This window comes from Phyllopteryx taeniolatus, chromosome 16, assembly GCF_024500385.1.
Source record: "Phyllopteryx taeniolatus isolate TA_2022b chromosome 16, UOR_Ptae_1.2, whole genome shotgun sequence".
In the NCBI taxonomy this organism is placed as follows: Eukaryota; Metazoa; Chordata; class Actinopteri; order Syngnathiformes; family Syngnathidae; genus Phyllopteryx; species Phyllopteryx taeniolatus.
The window spans coordinates 13,012,268-13,032,931 of record NC_084517.1 but is presented as its reverse complement, the minus strand read 5'-3'; the positions used below and the strand labels follow the sequence as shown (position 1 = coordinate 13,032,931).

General features: G+C 40.9%; 2 protein-coding genes across 5 annotated transcripts; one reads left to right on the top strand and one right to left on the bottom strand.

Moving 5' to 3' along the window:
* Positions 1 to 183: 183 nt before the first annotated feature.
* On the top strand, positions 184 to 5,312 carry LOC133466338 (myosin-16-like). The gene is given in 11 exon segments (XM_061749926.1): positions 184 to 208; positions 548 to 576; positions 676 to 768; positions 2,229 to 2,308; positions 2,310 to 2,388; positions 2,484 to 2,548; positions 2,550 to 2,652; positions 3,124 to 3,211; positions 3,289 to 3,732; positions 4,776 to 4,877; positions 4,945 to 5,312. Coding segments are annotated over 9 exon segments (666 nt in total). The 3' UTR covers positions 3,393 to 3,732; positions 4,776 to 4,877; positions 4,945 to 5,312.
* Positions 5,313 to 6,337: 1,025 nt separating this feature from the next.
* Positions 6,338 to 17,104, bottom strand: wipi2 (WD repeat domain, phosphoinositide interacting 2). 4 transcript variants are annotated; one of them, XM_061749615.1, is made up of 12 exons: positions 16,844 to 17,102; positions 16,220 to 16,302; positions 15,769 to 15,938; positions 15,554 to 15,650; positions 13,623 to 13,720; positions 13,209 to 13,301; positions 12,992 to 13,062; positions 12,800 to 12,913; positions 12,247 to 12,411; positions 11,819 to 11,926; positions 10,917 to 11,014; positions 6,338 to 7,593 (listed from the first exon to the last, which is right to left on the bottom strand). In XM_061749615.1, exons 1-12 carry the CDS (start codon positions 16,915 to 16,917, stop codon positions 7,481 to 7,483), a joined length of 1,284 nt encoding a protein of 427 aa, XP_061605599.1. In that variant the 5' UTR covers positions 16,918 to 17,102; the 3' UTR covers positions 6,338 to 7,480. The 4 variants fall into 4 exon arrangements, with proteins under 4 accessions (XP_061605599.1, XP_061605600.1, XP_061605601.1 ...); XM_061749616.1 differs by having other exon boundaries at positions 12,806 to 12,913; XM_061749617.1 differs by lacking the exon at positions 12,247 to 12,411 and having other exon boundaries at positions 16,844 to 17,104.
* Positions 17,105 to 20,664: the final 3,560 nt, after the last annotated feature.

Here is a 20,664-nt window from a genome sequence, read left to right as displayed (position 1 = left end):
TTCACACCACACTGACTCACTATTGCCCATCCAGGAACAAAGCTCTATTACGAGAATAGTTTGTCCAGGTGCTCATGATGCTTCAAGGTTTTTTGGTTTTGGCCTCATGTTCAGCTTAAAATTTTACTGTTGTGATTCACACTCATACAACTTGCTTTTGGTATTAAGCTGGCGAACAGATAGATGGTAGAGGATTGGGCCAAAGAAAGTAGACATGATGATACAATGATTCCACTGTCCTTGAGTGGTCAAAGTGGTCTGTTTTTATGTTCACAGGCTTGCTAACAACACCTTTATAATAGTTTTAACTTTATAAAATGATCTTGAACCTCTAGAATTTGTTGCTCAACTGGTGACTTTTATACATCGAGAATACATTTTGGAACATATTTGGATTGAAATCAGTGGGGAAAAAATTTAAATAATTACACTGTACATCCCCCGTCTTTTAAATTATTTGAAACTAATTATTCCCTAAATGGAGCAAGTTAGGTTGAGGTGCTGGGTATTGCTTTATAAGTTTAGTACCAATGTTTCGATTTTTAAGGAGAAAGAACACAAAAGCTGGATAACCAGGTAAGTGCTTGGTCAAACAGCGTGTCGGAAACTGTAACTATGTTCAGTTTTCTTTCTTGGCAATAGATGCCTTTATGATAAATGTGTCTTTCCACTCAGGACTCTTTGGAGGACCAAATCATTCGGGCTAACCCGGTGCTGGAGGCATTTGGCAACGCCAAGACCATCAGAAACAACAACTCCTCACGCTTTGTATACTTAATCAAATTACAGTATTCTCAGTATTTCATATTGGAAACAATTATGTCGAATAAACAGTTCCGTGCAATAATAATGTATTCTTGTGTCTTTTGCATCCACTTTGGCCCAACAGCTAAACTGGCTGGCGCCGACATTGAGACCTGTGAGTTTGATTTGAGGACTTTTGAGCTTGTTTTCTTCTTCTTTTACTCTGTATATAGATTTGACATGTTTTTTTAGATAAAGTTTGAAATAATTCAGCTTAAACAGTACATTATAATTATAATCGTGTGTGCATTTGTGCATCAGATCTTTTGGAGAAATCGAGAGTGATTTCCCAGCAGGCTGCTGAGAGAGGATATCGTATCTTATACCAGGTCTTGTCTGCTGGGAAGCTAGAACTGATGGGTGAGAAACAAACAATGCTTCAAAGAAACCAAGTGTTTTCAGATCTCTTGAAAAAATAGATGACTTTTTTTTTCAAATGCAAAATTTGTATCCTGTACTTATCCAATGTGGCTGATAACATACTGTAGCATACTGTATTTATTTCAAGTTCAGGCGAATACAGTAATTGTCTTTCAGAGGCTCTGCTGCTGAGTCCAGGCCCTGAACAAAATGCATGGATGTGTCAGGGATGTGTTGTGGTGGACAACATGGATGATGGTGAGGAGCTGCGGCTCACTGATGGGACCTATGAAACTATGAGATTTTATGTGAGAAGGAATTTGCTATCCCACTTTTTCATTTTACCTTGTGTTGTCTGTAATATTGTACACCGTTGGTGCCACTATTGCTTGTGTGCATGTGCGTGCATGTTTGATGTCATAGGTTTCACTCCTGAGGAAAAGATGAGCATGTATAAGCTGACTGGAGGCATAATGCACTTTTGTAACATGAAGTTCAAACAGAAGCCCAGAGAGGAACAAGCTGATGTCGACTCGACTTTTATTCTCTCTCTTTTTAACTTTCCCCTTTATTTGAACCCTTTTGGTTTCATGAATATTTTTGTATCATTTGTGCATGGCTACATCATCTGATACATTCTCGTTCCCCTTTTCTCTCCTTCAAGTGGCTGACAAAGTTGCCCACCTCATGGCCATCAACTCTGGGGAGCTGCAGAAGGGTATAACACGCCACCCCGGGACAAAGTTGGCAACGAGTTTGTAACTAAAGGTGAGACATTATTTACAAGAGATCTGGATGTGACGAATTTGTTCACCGTGCTTATCAGCATTACAGAAAAGCTGTCCAAATACACAGCTCAAGTGGAGATATGTCAGAAATAGATTGTTCTTATTCTATCGAGTCTCCCTTTTCAATAAGGAAGACTATTTAACCTTACCAGGCATATTTACATGCATGTCATATGGGTCTAAAATATGATTTTAGAATTGTAAGAATTTAAAGTAATTCAGCACACCCTTGAACAGTTTAAAGATTTGTGTTTTGTTTTTCTTGTTCTTTGCAAGGTCAAACCCCAGGACCAGTGTGTTTATTCCATCAGTGCATTGGTCAAAGCAATCTATGACCGCATGTTCAAATGGATGGTGAGATAAGACCCTGGACACCAGGATGCAGCGGCAGCACTTCATAGGAGTGCTGGACATTGCTGGATTTGAGATTTTTGAGGTGAGAGCCCCTCCATCTTTGACTCTTTCATCTCATCCGCTCACCTTTCATGATGCACCCCTCTCCCTTTCAATCTCCCGTTCTCTTGCATCTAGTTTAACAGTTTTGAGCAGTTGTGCATCAATTTCACCAATGAAAAACTCCAGCAGTTCTTCAACCACCACGTTTGTACTGGAGCAAGAAAAGTACAAGAAGGCGGGTATTGACTGGGTCTTCATTGACTTTGGACTTGACCTGCACGCTTGCATTGATCTGCTCGAGAAGGTAGCACTCATTCACTCCATCACTCATGTGTTGCAGAAAGGAAAAAGTCTCACACTGTTCGTATGATTTGGGATAAAATAAACATAAATGTAGTAAACTAAAATAAACCTACCTGTTAAGGATAAAAAAATTTATAGCTCTTCAAAATAATATACTGTACAAAAAATTCTGGTTAAAACTAAAGAGCAGTTTAGCCTGTGATACAATGTTTACAGCAGATAAGGCATTGAAAAAAAATGTGTGCAAATATCATTTATAGTAGAGACATTAGCCAGTCGTGTTTACAGTACGTAAGCATTGAGAAAAAAACAATATAGATATAATAATATAGATCTGGTTTCCAGATTTTCAGACACACACACACACACACACAAATACATAGTGGACATGTAAAACAAAAGACCGTGACAAAGCAAAACAGTGTACCGGTAAATCTCACTGTGCTTCTTTATGATTATTTGTGGCCAACAGAAACAGTTGAACAAGCTGATGAGCACTTTGAGAACCACCGCTCCTCACTTTGTGCGCTGCATCGTGCCCAACGAGTTCAAGAAGTCAGGTGAGTGTCTCAGATGACTGTATTACCACTAGAAGGTCTGGAAATGTCAAAAAACGTCACTTTCTTGATTTATACAGGTGTGACAGATAACTTCACCAGTTGGCCTGCAATGGCGTGTTTTCGGGCATCTGGATATGCAGGAAAGGATTCCCCAATCGGCTGCAGTTCCCAGAATTTTTAACAGAGATAGGATTTATATGTAAAAACAGTCGGTCAATTCTGCACTGAACTGATGATGGTACAATGAAAGTTACAGTTTCACACCAAGAGGAAACAAATCCTTTCTCCAGGGTGGCAAACACCAAAAGGAGGTGTTACGTATAATCAAATCTGAAGCTCACAAGAATGGATATTGCGTGTATTTTTCTCTTCCATCATCCTGTTGTGCTACCTATAGAAACTACATCCTTAACCCCAACATCATCCCGAAGGGATTTGTTGAGAACAAAAAGGCATCGGAGCTCTGAGCTCTGAGTTCTATCGGCCTGGACAGTATGGAGTACCGAATTGGCCAAAGCAAGGTACAAAAAAAAATAACATTTTTCATAAATAGTTTACTGCAATTTAAGTGGAACAAATATAACAATAATTTCTGCACATTTTGACTCATAATTTTCAATATTTTATCATTCAGACTTCCATAAAATACATTTGAGATGGTTGTACCATCCAATTTTTGCTTCATATACTTAGAATGCATTGTCCCCCCCCCCCACCTTGTGTTAGTCACCTGAATGTGATTGTACACAGTATCCCCCTTATTTCTCAACCCTTACTTTAAATCTGCAATTGGCTGGCAACAGTGGTACAACAAAACTGTTCCATGAACTCGTATTAATTAATTCCCAACTGTCTATTCTCTTCATTTTGTAGCATTTCTCTTGGCCGCACTGCTTCCACTACATGTGGATGTCGGATTTTTTGGGTCCAATCAGATTTCATCCTCTATGTGCTGCCAGATCAGTTTAAAATTCCCACGGCCTTCAGAATCAGTAGTGCTGGTCGATATAACTTAAACTATATTAGCAATGGGACTCTTTCTTTTACCAATCAGATTTCAATTCATTCTCACAGGGCCAGCTCGCTGGGCCACAATAACGTCATCCTTTTTCCGTCCTCTAATTGGTTGGTCAGAGAAAGCCAAGTTCAACTAGCAAAACACGTCTGTAACACATTTAATAATCAGCATCTCTGGTCAGTATGACGTATTTATTTACATTTTCTGATATTGGTGTAATGTTATTACATAAATATTGATTCTGAACTGCTCCAGATGATATACGTGGCACAGTTGCATGCTGTTATATTTCACTTTTGTATTCATGGTTTATATCATTGTGATGTGATAGTGGTGGTATTAAGAGGTGGATTAAGTCGGGTAAATCCCTACTGTAGGCCCAGATATCAAATTCACGGCCGGTGACCAGTCCATGTTGTAGCCTGCCTTTCCCCCAAAGTCAGCTGGGATAAACTGCAGCTCACTTGCAACCCTAATGAGGACAACCACTATGGAAAATGGATGGATGAAAATAAAATAATTAAAATAATATGTGTGCGTTTTCAGGTGGAGGAAGGCAACCTGGTACGTGTGCAGCTTGAGCTGGCTCAAGTCAAGGCTGACATCGACCGCAGAATACACGAGAAGGGAATAGTTTGAGGTGACTAGGTAAGAACTCGTTCAACGGCATGCGGGAAAAAACAGTCGAGCAACTTGGCATTTTTGTACCGTATAGAAAGTATCATGCCCGTGCAGTGGAGTCCTTGCAGGCCAGCCAGCCTACAGGCAGAGGCCAAAGGGTGTGCTGAAGGACTGTGGATGAAGCAAAAGATGGAAGGAGACTTGAACGAGATGGAAATCCTGCTGGAGCATGCCAAAAAGGAACAACGCTGAGCGAGTTGAAACCCTCAAGAAGCTGCAGGATTGATTCTGGTGAAAAGTCGAGAAAAACTGAACTCTGTTTATCATCCTTGCGTCTGCTTTCTTCTAAAGGAACTGCAGGTGCAGATGGATGAAGACGCACGTCTCATGACGAGCTGAGGACAGAGAGCCCACTTGTGTGTCGCTCCTGCATAGAAAAGTCAATAAACTACTTGCAACTAACTGGCTTCCATATTTTGTTATAAGTAGCAAGATTCGGGTCTTACTCACATCTTATGATATCTAATCTGCTTCACAACAGCACCCAGTAGAGTGCGTTGAAAGTGTATTTTAAAAAAGTGGGGAAGTCCTTGACACACACAAAAATGGCTTCCGTAACAAACAAAAAAATAATCCAAATATAAATATTAAAAAACTCTCAGCAGGCTAGCATAAGACAGACAACTTCAAAATAACAACTTAAAATCCTTAGTCCATGTCTTCTACAGTTGACACACCAGAGAAGATTGTTTTTAACAAACCTGCCAAATTTGAATGAGTAAACAAAAAAGGCAAGTATATAAAATGAGGCTTCAAAATAATGTAAAATCAAATTATTATCTCTCGAACGCTATGGGCATTTCCCCTGAATGCACTGAAAACCAAGTCCCACTCAACTGGCAAATACCAGTACTACAACATGGAAAAATGTCATTAAATCATCTTTCTTGTGCCCACACTACATGTTCAAGTTTCTAAAATATATCTGCTTACACCCTCCGGTGGATGGAATACAATACATCCCACCAAGATGTTGAGGGGCTTTCCCACGGCGAGACAACGAGGCATCCTAAGGTGGCCGGCGTGAAGCCCTTGTCCACACGCTGGCTATTGGTCCCCCCCTCTCTGTGTGAAGTGCACACACTCATGGGCCGACGAGGCGCTCTAAAGGAGCCATGCTAGTGGACTACACAAAGGGGAACATTTTGGGGTTGTAGGCATAGCTAGCTGCCTACACATCGCAATTGCGCCGGATAACCGCTGATGTCAACGAAGGCACTCAGGTTCTAGTGCCGGACTCCAAAGTGTGTGACTAGGCCCTGTTTTAGCCGCACCCCCAAAAACTGGGAAAGTGGTGAAAAATCTCCACAATTGAGGACTACATAGTTCTCAAATCTCTGAATTCACTTTAGAGGGCGTTGAAAGTAGTTGAATTGTAGGACAAAAAATGTGCATGCAAGTAAGATGTCATGGTACAACATCACTCATCAACATGGACTTTTATCTTTATTGTGGTTTCAAATTGTTTCACATTTTATACAAAATCAATAGAAAACGCCTGACACTCCCAATCTCCTGGCTAATCTTTGCTGAGTGAGCTCAGTCACCCAAAGGATTAACATCCTAAACCAGCGAATTAATCAAATGAAGACACTGTCCACCGAGAGTCAATGGTCAGAAGCAGAAGAATTTACAGTGCTAACCTGCCATTATAAGAAATGTACAGACACATTGTTGTGTTTCTAAGCTCTGCATAATAAATGGTCATAAAATGTCTTCAGTGTATGGACACAGTATCATGGCAACATCATGCAGGCTAACACAGCACAGCCTGTAGCTTTACAAAAACAGCCATATTATCAAAGTTGGAATTTGACCAATGATTGGAGGGAAGTGAGGGTGGGCGGGTCCAGGGAGCCTCTGTTGAACAGGTAGAAGTGATTGAGGATAAACATAAGCTAATTACGCCACATGCACGCACACAAACCTCTGCCAGCAAAAAGCATCAAAAGTCACATGCGAGCAGACGACACACACTGTGGGCTTCTTGCCCAAAAAGTGTGTGTGTGTTTGCGTGTGTGTGTGTGCTCATGTGAGACAGCAAAGTGTCAGAAAGGAGAGTACAGCACACACCCTCAGATAATATCAGACAAATGAAAATAGATTTTTATTAAGCCAATGCAGAGATCTTAAAAAGAAAAAAAAACATGATAGGAGAGCAAAGAGGCACTTACACAATTGTTTTTTTATACACAGCGCTAGCATCTGCGTGTGTGTCTTTAGTAGAGCACTGCTACATTTCTATTTTGATCAATAGTCCAACACGCACACTCACATTGGGGTTTTGTTTGAGCGGTTGGCACATGTACATGCAAAGCAGTCAGTTTGGCCTGCGCAGACTAAACCGAGGGGAAAAGGAGCACAAGGAAGAGGGAGGAAGATAAAATATGGAGATGTATGTGAAGAAACAAACAACAACAGATAACAACAGACAGGCTCTGGAGCGCTCGGTGTGTTTAAAAAAAACAAAAAACACCTTCCCTCTCTGATCTTGCTCTCCCCCTAGTGTCACTTGTCTATAGCAGCGCCAGAGGAGGCCCTCTGATTGGTGGGTGAGGCCGTTCATTTGGTCAGTCAGTTTCCAGGATGAGCGGCGGCTGCTCATTCTCGTCCTCCAGGCGCAAGCTGTTGAGGTCGTCGTCTAGCCCCGCCCCTCCCACGGCACCCTGCTCGTCACAGTAACCTAGGATGTTAAAAGGTGCGTGTGAGTTCAAAGGTCACCTAATTGGACACAAAATACTTAGACCTCCCCCCCTCATTAATTTAACATGCATACCGTATTGTATTATAAGGTATTGTAATGCCCTAACACGTGGGCAAGGAGAGCGACAGCCAAATACAGAAGTACAAACTGTTTTGGGGGGCTGGAACAGACTAATGACATTTCAATGAGGAAAATGTATTTGAGTAAACTGAGTTACAAGCTTTCTCACAGAACAAATTTAGTTCTTAAGCTAAGGTACGCTTTACTTAAATAATGATCTTGTTTCAATTGACTGACACAGTGTGAAATCTGGGCCTGTTCTGTTGAACACAAAGCTATCATTATGTCATATAAATGGCAAGAGGTGGATACATAGGTTAATTGTACCTTGTGACATTTCGTGGAAGAGCATTTAATGGCTCTGCCTGTCACTATACATTGCTGGAATAGATAGATGCTCAAAGACACATATTTGTAATAAAATTTTAGGACCAACGAAGTGAAACTGGCCAATTTCCTACAGCACATGTGATGATCAGTGCTCTCCTGTGTGGTGTACTTGAGACCCCACACAGGACACCACACGTCTGCCATAATACTAAAGGCCTCTTTATACACCCGTGCTCGAGCATTCGGCAATGCCCGCATTGCATCACATGACCGACGAATCCGCCTGCGTGGCCCCTCTGCATCGCTTGACGTGCACACGGCAAAAATTATCATCTCTCGTGATTGGTCCGTTTTAGTCACATGCTGTGATGATGTAATCAGCGTTCGTCCCAGTTCCACATAGCACCTACGCTGCCGCCTTCTCGATCGATTTTGCAGCATAATTAAACGTATGGTCTGGTCATCTAGGTCCATTTGTTCTAGCAGACTCTGTTCCACGGTCGCCATTGTTGTTGCTTTGTTCCTTGTTACGGAAACGAAAGTAAAAACGGCTACCGGAAATGGTCAAAAAAATCCTGAGGAAACTCCACCCTGTGGCGTCCTAGCCAATACCAGCCGTAGCGACACCCCTGACTTGGAGGAGAACTGCAGCATACTTTTAAAACAGCGCGCATGGGTTGCCCTCGAGTATAAAGGCAAACTCCGTGCGGGATAGCCGTAGTGGCGTCAGCGCGGTTGCCGTCCCCGCGAGTATAAAGAAGCCTTAAGACTGACCTGTGACAGGCAGCATGGTGCAACAGGGTATCAACACTAACGGAAAATACAAAGAAGAAAGAGTAGTAGTACTAGAAGAAATAGAAGCTAAACTAACTGCTAGCTTACATTGTGCTTGAAAGCTCTTGTCTCTCCTTGTCATTTTTACTGCAGTCAATGACTGAAGGAAAACATTAAGCCAGCCGGACTGTGTACAATCGCAACCACAATCCAGTAGGCAACTGACACTCGCACACCTACTAACTTGCTGCAACAAAAAATACCACCCCTGTCGTTATCAGGAAGGAACATTTTGAAGTGCTACCTGTATTGGTTTATTGGACCACAAACAACATGGCCATTGTCAAAGAAAAAGCACACTGCCCTGACCGCTGCTGTAATTATAGTTCTATAGGTGCATATCGTCCTTGGTCGGGCGGAATCCTCGCATGTACAAAATTATTACTTTGCAGGAAATAAAAAAAAAATTACAAAAAAAAAAACAAAAAAGCCATTTTGCTTGAGTTACTAAACACTGCATCATTCAAGTTGGTATTACACCTCAGACTGCTGTCATATGCCGTTGTGCACCAGAATAAAATCACTAATTTATTACGCTGTCATTGATTAAAATGGCAGGACACATTGCCAGTGCCAGCCGTCCACAGCGCACCAACCCCCTGACAAGAAAAAAAGAAAAATCTTTAATACTTCACAAAAGCATACGACTGTGGTTACATCACCATCTCAAACTATTTCTTAAAGGTCTTGGAGCCATGAGTGATGCTATAAACAAAACGACGTGCTGACTAAGCAGTTTAATAGGTGGAAATGAATCTGCATGGGTATATCTAACCCAGTGATTTCCCACCTTAATGGAGCCAAGGCACATATTTTACAACAGAAAAATCTCACGGCACACCAACAAACAGAAATGTCACAAAAAGCGGATACATTAATTACAGTATGTGCTTCCACGCCATCTAATAGAATAGCATTTATTTGGTCAGTCTGTCACTATGCCTCACTGGCATAAATAGATGAACAATTATGTAAAATTTTATAAGTTCCCACGACACACCTGAAGGGCGCTCACGGCACACTAATGTGCCCCGGCACACTGGTTGAGAATCACTGATGTAACTTGGCTATTTTCACTTGTAATTAATTCTCTTAAAAAAAATAGAAAAAAAATAAATAAAATAATAAAAACTCCTGAATTTTTATTTTAACGTGCCATAATGCCACAAGGCTCCCAAAGAGTGAGGGAAGAGGCAGTCTTTTACAACACTTCGCAGACAGTTAAGCATTCAAAGAGAATTAATAGATCTGTTGTCAATCTTTTTCCCCCCCAACACTTTTAATTGGTTAATTTTATGAAAAAAGAAAAGACAACTTAGGGACAGATCGATTGTATCGATTTGTGAAAAAATATTAAATTGACATTATTAGGACACAGAAGATTCCAGCCCGACAGTGACGATATGAAATTATAAATATAGTTACGGTAAAGACACAATTTCTAAATATTCGTATGGCTTGGTGGCAGACTGGATATTGCCTGGTACACACAAATAAATTTTTTGTTGTGTAAGATCATGTGATACAACCTCACATTTTGATTGGCCGGAACACCAGTTGCGATTCGACATTTGTAATCGCAGCCAACCTCGTTGCAGACGGTCTGTAACTCGTAAAACTACTTGCTGAACCCTGCATACTGCCTGACTGTTCAGTGGCGTTCTGCCACAAAGATTTAACAGAACTAGTTTCTCCTCTATTTGTGTCCGGCAACAGCGCGAGCTTCAGGTCACTTCCTAATTGGCTTTCGTTCCTTTTCAAGTCGCAATCACAGAATCAGTGGATCGTCCGACCTTGGTGTTGACCACACGCATAAGGATTTGGGATCGTTTAATATTTTTGCGAGATCACGGAGGTAAAATGACTATTAACACACCCCGCACCACACTATAATCTTTCAGAGACATCTGAGAAGGGTTAGAGGTTTAAAACGCTCTAATGTATCCTGCCTGTTGGTATGTACACTACATACCCTGCTTAACATTGCTCCTTCCTTATTCATGATTCTATATGCATGACTTACTGAGGAATCCACCGGATGTACTCGGTTATGAGCGTTAGTATGCTTTGTGACATACCTTTAGTGACAGAAGCACTGTAGGTCTGCGCCACAAGTGGGCGATCATGTGACCCCTGCTCCAGGATCTCATTAGGCGGCTCTGCGCTGCCGTCTAACCTGAGGTCAACAGCAGAGGCTCTGTTTCACAAAGGCTGGATTTACACTGCAGGTGCAAGTCACCAATTACGATTGAATGCTTACATCTATTATTCTCTTATTCAACTCCCAGGTACATTTCAATTGACACTGGCAGTATGTGATCTCATGTCTGTGTTTACATTGACGGAACACATGAAACAATCCGCATACGCCCAAATTGTCCGTAAACGACTCGTATCAACACCAAGCAATGACAACACAAAAGTAAACAATAATAAATTAATTTATATAAAAATCAAATGTTACAATGTGAAGAAAATTTGCAATTTTGATCTTTTACCCAAAAACATGATGTTGACCCACACAATTTACTTTCGAGGGCCACATAAAAAGCTGTAATGGGCCAGATCTGCCTCCCGGGCCCCGAGTTTGATATCTGTACACTACAGTAACACAGTAACCATCCAACCTTATGCAGAGTGTAAATTTCATCACTGACAACTACAAACTCAATAATAAACAGACTGCTCAATGATACAAATTGAGCAATATAACTGTGTGATCTTTGTAAATGTAGAATTTGTTATACTGCTCTTTGATCTTATACATCTTGTTACTATGTCTCTACTGTGCAGGGGTACCTAACGCCATGGCCAGTGTACCTGTCATTGACAATAACACATACATGATAATGAATGGAAGCATCTTTAAGCAACCCATGTAAGCCTCAGAAATCCAATATGGTCTTATTTAGCATAAGTGGGGTTATTGATGTCCAAATAAACAGAACACTTTTACTGTGTATGTCGAAGTTTGCGTTACCTGTGCTGCTTCATGAGAGTGCATTCCCCTCCTTCTTGTGGATCCAAGTTGTAGAGATATAAGTAGCCATCAGCCGCTGCAACCAGCAACCTGGGAATCTTCTGAATCCTACGAGAAAACCAAAAAGACAAAAAATAAGACTGCGTATGTGGTATTGAATTCATGAACTCATGTATTGACATGTCATGCTGACATGCCTCTACCTAATTCCTATTGGTGTTAATATATATGGAAAGCTTATTGACTATGAATATTTCTATATAATAAAGATTGGACAACATATTCTTCAAAGGAGCAATGACCAGTGTATCGCTAAGTGGAAGATAACATGCTTGAGCTCGATCTCACTGAATATCCTTCTGGTGCTTTGTACTTTTTAATGTCTTGCAGAAATTAGCGCAATAAAAAAAGTATAGAGAGAAATTTACATTGTTAAAGCACAGATGTTTTTATGGCCACAGAAGGGCAGGCGCACGGTGGCGAAGGCTCGCCCCTGTGTGAACATTTCTGTGACCTGGGAGGGCAGATAGGTGGTTGACGCCATCAGAACCTTGCCCAAGTACCCTCCCCAAGTGGTGGGCTCCTCTGCTGGCCTACACACACACACAATGTGAGAAACATTGGTAATTTCACAGTACAACCTTCCATCAGTTTTCTCAAGAGTAATCCCCCCCATATTCACGGTTCACTATTAACCTAGTTGTTCCTGTGGAACCTATACCCAGCTACTGGCTGAAAATCTCACCTATTGTGTTTATTTAGTCTATCTCAGCTAAGTTTGAGGGAAAAGCGAACTACACTCTGGATGGGTCACAGTCAATCACAGAGCACATATAGAGAGACAACCATTCACTCACATTCACACTGTCACAGAGGAAGAACTGAACCCATGCCGCCTGCACGGAGGTCAAGTAAGTGAACTACTATCGGTGACATTTATAGCCACATCAAAGATCAAACCATTCTTTTTGAAATACGTACACATACTTCTCCTTCTGTGTTTCTAGTTTGAAGATGTGAACCGTCTCTGTGTTGCTGGAGGCTGACAGGTACAAGCCCTCCATGCTGAAGGCCAAGGAGCAGATGCTCACACACCTACAACAAGGAACACAAACAATTAAGTGAATAGCACTCAAGTGTGGTATGAAACTTTTGGTGTAGCATATCAATCACCTCTTGACTCCTCGTCGAAATTCAAAGAGTTTTTGTCCTTCTGGGATGGAGAAGACACGGATGACAGTGCCCTGGGACGAGGAAGTGAAACACAAAAAGACACGCAGAGGAAGACAACGGTTGAAGGCGATGTAAGGAGACTTTATTTACTCAAGCATGCAGAAAGAGAGCTACAGATAGAAAAAAGAACCGGGCATGGGGGTTGTTACTGTCCTACCTTCTCTGAAGCTGTGGCTAGTTTAGTTCCGCTGGCATCAAAAGCAAGAGCTGCTAATGGGCTGTCGTGGGCTGGAATCATGTTTGCGGCTCGCTGGAACACCACACACGCACACACATGTGTAAGGGGTGTGCAACATCAGAGCAAAGGTTGTGGAAATACTGACAAAAGAAGGCAGTCACACAGAGCTGTCTTTGTTAGACTGTAACTAATAGGGTCACTGTCCAGTTAAAACCCGATAGCTTCACTTTATTCTTCCATGTGTGCAGACAAACATCCAATGGGAACATGTTGGATAACGGGATGTTTATAATGAACATCTCCATTCGCCTCAATACTGTCATAGAAAAGTGAAGTCATGACTAACGAGAGACTCTGAGGGGAGGAAGCGATGCTGTCTTTGTGTTCACCTACCAGGTTGACTGTGTCAAACACTTGAACTTCTCCTATCATGGCACTGCCAGGATATGCCAGGTAACAATTGTCGTTGTTAATGGACAGGGCACACAACCCTGCAGGAAGGTGCACAAACACAAACAAATTAAACAATTAAGTCATTCAAGGGCTGCGATTGGCTAGTGACCAGTTCAGGGTCTACACTGCCTCTCGCCCAGAGATAGCCGTGATAGGCTCCAGCACACCTGCGACCCTCGTGAGGATAAGCGGTACGGAAAATGGATAGATGAAGTCATTCGAGGGAAAAGATCCAATTATAGCGCTGTATCCAAAATACTCTGATTAAATGACACGGTCAAAGGTATTAACTTTATGTTTAGTATTACAGACCGCGAACTGCTTCATACAGAGGGCTCTTTCTGATTGTTATTATATTTCATTAAGAAAGGTCAAAACTACAATTATTACTGTAAAGTAATTCATTAAGAACGCCGAGGCAAAAAGGTTGTGGTCTACATATCAACACAAAGGATTCCTCATAAAGAACGGATTGTGTTGTGTGCTTGAAGTTATAGTAGTTTACACGGGGCGCTCAGTTTAAAACAGTTCCGACATTTCCAGATTACGAATGCCACATGATTTAAGAAAACATTGCCCAGTTACCGCCATACTTACGGTTTTTCATTTGATTCTTTTACAGCATATTTATGGCCTACAAGTGTTTTGCATACACAATTTTTTTTCATCCAAACATTTACTGCAGTTATTACATTTCATGGTTCCGAACTCCATGCAACAAACTAGTTTGTGCAGCGATGTACGAATGCATCAATAAAACATCATTTATAACGCCATTTTTGTACAAACAAAATGCAAATCAAAGTGCCCATTTTCATATTTATGGTTTGTGCCCTGTCCTCCACACATCAGATCCTCAACCACCGGGCCGCAGAACAGTACCACGCCGCAGGATATTTGGTACCAGACCACACAAAGAGAATGGAAAAAACATAAAATCATCAGTCGGAAGTTTTATTTCAAAATTAGGTGCATCTGCATGTGCCTCGGTCAAAAAGCTCATCTCGGTCATGTGATACAGGGAAAAAGTAAGCCCACAAGGAAGTGAAAATTTGTAAAAATGAATCAAATAAAATACCGTGTTTGGAGAGCTTCAAAAAGCCGAAAAGGCCAAATAACGAGACAGAGGAAAAGCCTACAATTTACAAGAAAAAGAAAGCCATATTTAAGAGCCAATGTTTACCCACAGTCCTACTTAAGGTACAGGTTTATTAGTAGCTTTCTCTCACGCACCAACTCCTGCTCTCCGTAATATGTTGCAAAGGGCTCGGATGAGGCAATGAAGCCATCAAAACTGCTTCGGCACACAGGGCCCAAGCCCCTAGCATTTATATTAAAAAAAAAAATTTATTAAAAAAAAAAAAAAAAAAAAGCCTTTTGAGATTTTGGAAAATAAAAAAGATAGGACCAGCTCGTTGATTAGAAATAAGCGCAGGGCTCAGTGCAGGGAAAAACGTAAATTCAAATAAAAGAAGTGTATTTTATCTATTTATTATATACCCTCAGCTTTATACAGCTTTTCACCTAAATGAAAGTTGCAGTTGAAATCGTGAGCTGGTTATGTGGAAGAGTGTCATTTGCATTCTAGGGTGGGGTTGTTGGGCATTCCATTAAAGAGCGCAAGGCGCCAATAGAAACAAATTTCCCCTTGAATGGGTTGTGGAAAATATCTTATGTTTAATGGTAATCAGTAGTGCCGAACTAACAATGGTGAAATCAATACCTCTTGCCGAGAGGTAAACTGCAGTCATCAACAAAAGTAAGCGCTATTGTCTTTGCAGAGGTAGATATTTGGTACAGCTGTGGTATTGTAGCTCATTAACCGAATGTGGTCAATGTGAGTATAATGACATGACAAGCTTGAGACAAACCTGAAGGGTTGGGGGGAGTCTCTCTGATTGTATGCAGCACTTTCATGTCTCGAATATTGTGAATGTAAAGTGACTCCTCCAGACACACTATGAGCCGCTGTAGAGGAAACAACACACGCACACACACACAAAAACCCTAAATATCAACTGATCATTTTTTATAAAACTTTACCTGTGATGGAGGACATTGCAAATAAATCTAAGTGTCTTCTTACCTGTCTGTTGAGTTTAACAGCCAGTATTGTGTTGGAGTAAGAGTAGTTACAGATTTCTGTTCCCTTCTTAAAGTGACAGACTTTGAGCTTCCTGGGGGCCTTCAGGCTGACGATGGCCACCAGGCTGCTGGAGAACAGACGCTCCACTATACACACATCCTCTGTGTCCGCTGTGGGACGCAAACACACACATCATCAGCTTTCATGTGTCACTATAGTGGTTTCAGAAGGGTTACATGCTTTTACGATATCGGACTTTGGAGGATGTGTCATGACAAGGAAGCTAGATACTTAAGGATGTGACGGCTATTAATAAAATGAAGTGATACCATTGATGGAAGTACAAGTAGCTGTACTGTACACATACATAATGTACATTTATACAGTAAAGTAAGTTAGGAGTGGTGTTATATGTTCACTGACCATAAGAAGATAAATATAGACTACTCACTACATTCATATATCTGCTCCAATTTCTCCACAAAGGACAGAGAAAAAAACTTGTATCCTGATTTGGTACCAACAGCCAGGGACCTTTGAAACAAATACAAACACAAGTCATCACCACAACAGAAAGACAACACATCTTTAATAACGCTGTAATGTCAGCCGACGCAACTAAATCAAACCACAAATGTAGGAAAATGTTATGTCAAAAACCTGGCGCCAGTCAATATTACAGTAAATACATATGGAATTATGTGAATTAAAAATGGCCACATTGAAAATGATGAATGTAAATCTCTTCTCTCTGGTGCATGTGGCTACAGTTAGCACAACATCACGTTAGCTGAGCAGCTAGCCGCTACCGACCGACCATGTAAGACGAGCTACAGTATTAGAATTGGAAAACCAACAATACTCGCGTATTAGATTTGGCATCCAGATATAACAAAGCCAGACGGTGTCTCGTCCGGCAGTGTCAGGCCGCCATTTGAACACAAAAGCCCATTAAATGTAAGCTAACGCTAGCTAGCGCGATAGACGGCCCATCGGAGCACGGAACGTTCCCCGCAGCCTGCCTATGTTCTTCCACTCCCTGCTCTCCATTCGGCCCGGCCCGGCCCCGGCTTACGTGTTGTCCTGGTTAAAGTTGGCAAAGAGGAGCTGGCTTCCGCCCGCATCCCCGCTTAGGCTGGCCAGGTTCATGAGCCCGGCACCATCGGCGTATCAAGTCACGGGGGAATTGGAAGTATCTGGCCTGATAACGGTAGTGTGTATTTGGGGCCAGATGTATATTTGCGCTTCAGGGAACCATTGCGTTGGCCAGCGTAGCACTGCTAATGCTAACAAGATTGTTGTTGTTTTACATTGGGGGTTGCCGCTTGTGCTTCACACATACGCGCATGCGCGGAGCCCAACGCGTGGTGCGGCCTTAAAGTGACCGACACACATTTGTTCTACTCAAGCGCTCAAGCCTGAACATAAAAAGAAAAATAATATCTTCATTGTGCTCCCACTTTAAGAGTCCTATCCGGGCTGCTTCTGAAAATATTATTTTAGAATATATCTGCCCAGGTTTGTAAACATAGGCGAACAAACGCAAGCCGCGAAACGCAAGCCAAATAAATGTCATGTTTCATGCTACAGCGTCATCAGCTGTCGATACATGGTAGTACAGTAGTGCATGCAATCATATACAGTACAGATAAGTACAAGAAATGTTGGATTTATTAAATATATCGAGACGTGACAAAAATACTCACACTCTGTACTTAAGTAGAAGTAGAGATACTTTGAGGAAAAAAGACTAAAAAGGAAGGACTGACTCTACTCCTTAACTTATAAAAAGTACACTATGAAAAGTACTTGCGTACAAAAAAAAGAAAGAAAAACAACTGTCAATTATATGGAAAAATTGCTTTGCTAACTTGGCTAACGAAAAAAAAAAATGTTGGCTTTTATGCTATCAAAACATGTTCCTAGCTTTGCTAATGTTTCGAACTGACCAGCGGTACTGCAAAGTCGCCAAAAATTGTACTCAAGTTAAGAGCCTACTGTTACTTTAGGGTAATCCATCCATCCATCCATTTTCTGAGCCGCTTCTCCTCACTAGGGTCGCGGGCGTGCTGGAGCCTATCCCAGCTGTCATCGGGCAGGAGGCGGGGTACACCCTCAACTGGTTGCCAGCCAATCGCAGGGCACATAGGAACAAACAACCATTCGGCAATTTAGAGTCTCCAATTCATGCATGTTTTTGGGATACGGAAGGAAACCGGAGTACCCGGAGAAAACCCAAGCAGGCACGGGGAGAACATGCAAACTCCACACAGGTGGGGCCGGGGATTGAACCCGGGTCCTCAGAACTGTGAGGCTGACGCTCTAACCACCGTGCCGCCTTTAGCGTAATATTAAAGTCAAATTAAAAGGTGTCCTCCAAATTATTCAACCTCCATTTATCCAGGTAAGGATTCTCATTTTCAATGGAGACCTGGCAGCAGACAGCAGTGGAAAACAAAGTAAAATAAAATCAAATACAAATACATAGACAACAAACTGTACAGTGTGATATAATTACATAATGCATTACATTACATCATAGTACATGATGACTAAAAGGTTCAAAACGGGCTAAAATGGCAGGTGCCGTGACCATGTACAATATCCCTCACTAACTTTTTAAACGATGATGTTTCTATGATTGAGTTAAGTCTTATAATTTCTTGTAGACTATTCCAGTTGTTTGGGGCAGAAAATTGAAAAGATCGACCAAAAGTTGTGCAGACTTTGGGACGGAAGACATTAAAAAAACTGCTGGAACGGAGAGTGCAGGTGGTGGTATGCATGGTGAGCAGAGAGCAAAGACAGGGGGAGATTACTTGATTGACTTCTACAAGTAGTAGAGTAATTAAATATTCAATGAAAAAAAAAAACTTATGTACTGAGCAACTGGTGAGTAACCTCTGGTTTATTATATGACAGCACCCGGGGCAGAAGTCTCTCTGAGAACCCACATCAAATAGTTCATGCAAGAGCAACAGTAGATGATAAAAATAAACATCAAGGAAATGGATAAAAGGTAATGTTCTGAACAAACAAAATAGTCAAGTAAAAGTAAAAAATATACGCTAAATGTTATTTCTAAACTACTCAACATGAACAGTGCATCTAAAAAGTTGCTTAAGTAACAGTAACACTAAACATAGTGTACAGATATCTGTTTTCAAAATGTAGAGGGTAACAATAAAAAAGTTATCAGAAAAGTAAATACTTAATTAAAGTACAGATACCTGAAAAATCTACTTATGAGTAACAATATTTATTTATTAGCGTTGTAATGTACTTCGTTACTTAAGAAAAATCAACAGTTGCATTAATAACATTGACCGTCAGGTGTTGTACTGTCAATTACTATACAATATGTTGCACATTTAGTTTTACCTCATTCATGAATACATTTAATTACTGGACCTTACAAAATGTACACAGTGTGTCTGATTAACCGAATCACAACTTGGTGCATTTCACATTTTCAGTCACACAAACCTCATAGAAAATGTGTAATACTGAAGTGTGCTGACTGTTGTATTATTGTTAGGCTATTGACAGCTGTGTCCTTTGGTCCAGTTTAATGTTGTGGTTCCTCCAGAGGTTTGAAAGCATTGGCGCACATCCAACACATGTTGGTTTAATTTGGTTTACAGTACGTTCTCTTCCAGGTAAATACATCTTCTGAAACAGAAAGCAAAGCTGTGCAAGCCATAATTGCATCTGCATGAATAAATATGCTCATATCATATGTAAAGAAAAACAAATAAGACCAGAATACACAAAATTGCAGAATAGTGTAAGGCAGTTACCATGTACCATGATATTTATGATACTTTTTACTTGCTTGGCTACTGTGGTTGATGTAATGGATTTTTATCAATAAACACAGTCAGAGGTAAATGTGTAACCTGATTTGTATAGAGCATACACAGCTCTTTGCATAATGTGTTTGTTCTGCCTCACACACCAACCCCACATTTCCACACAAGCAATTCTGTTTGTTGGATAATATTTAATTTTCCATTCCAGTCTGCATATTTCTAAAGTACAAATCTTTGTGAGTGCCCGTTGCGCACGTGCATGACATTCTGGCTGAACCTCACTTTTAGAGAACACGTTAAGGTTGTGGAATCACTAACGTCAGGACATATGCTACGTCCTGAATACATTGTAACCTCCAAAGTGGAACAAGAAAAGTTTGAGGATAACAATAGAACCAGAACATTTTATTATTTCCACAAAGATAAACATCTTGCTGCCAAATACAAGTAATTAAACAAAATTTACATGCCCACATTATATGGCATGGCCAAAAAAGTGTTTTCCATCTGTCAGTGATAGCTGGTTCTTAATGGTACTCATTTGGGTGAATCCCTATTTGGAGTTCGTCAAAAATCCGAGGCGTAGAATTCGATCAAAATGGCTGTTTCAAACAAAAATGGCTGACTTTTTGAACATTATAACAAATTATGTCCACCCAATTTTGCGTTGATGGGCGAAACTGGAAGATTAGTTTCACAATCTGTTCTTTCAATACAATCATTCCAAGTGGGCCTTTGGACTGCCTGGTGCTCCTGCCCTAATTAACTTGACCAATCAGATGTTAATGTAAGAATTTTTCATACACTGACTACACAACATGTAGGAATTCTTAAAATACAAAAACAAAACAAAAAAACTACAACCAAAACGAGACGACAGTACAGGGTCAGTGTGAGAGTTGCTTTCTATGCACTTCCATCTCAAACGCATCAAACCATAGAACGTCATCTTCCGGAAGAGGCGTTTTTGTCACTGCTGTTGTAAATATAAATGTTGTTTTTACGAAGTTTTTTGACAACATAACCCGAATTTGTACATACAGTAAGTCGGAACGCACTGCAGTCTATTACTCTTGTTATACTT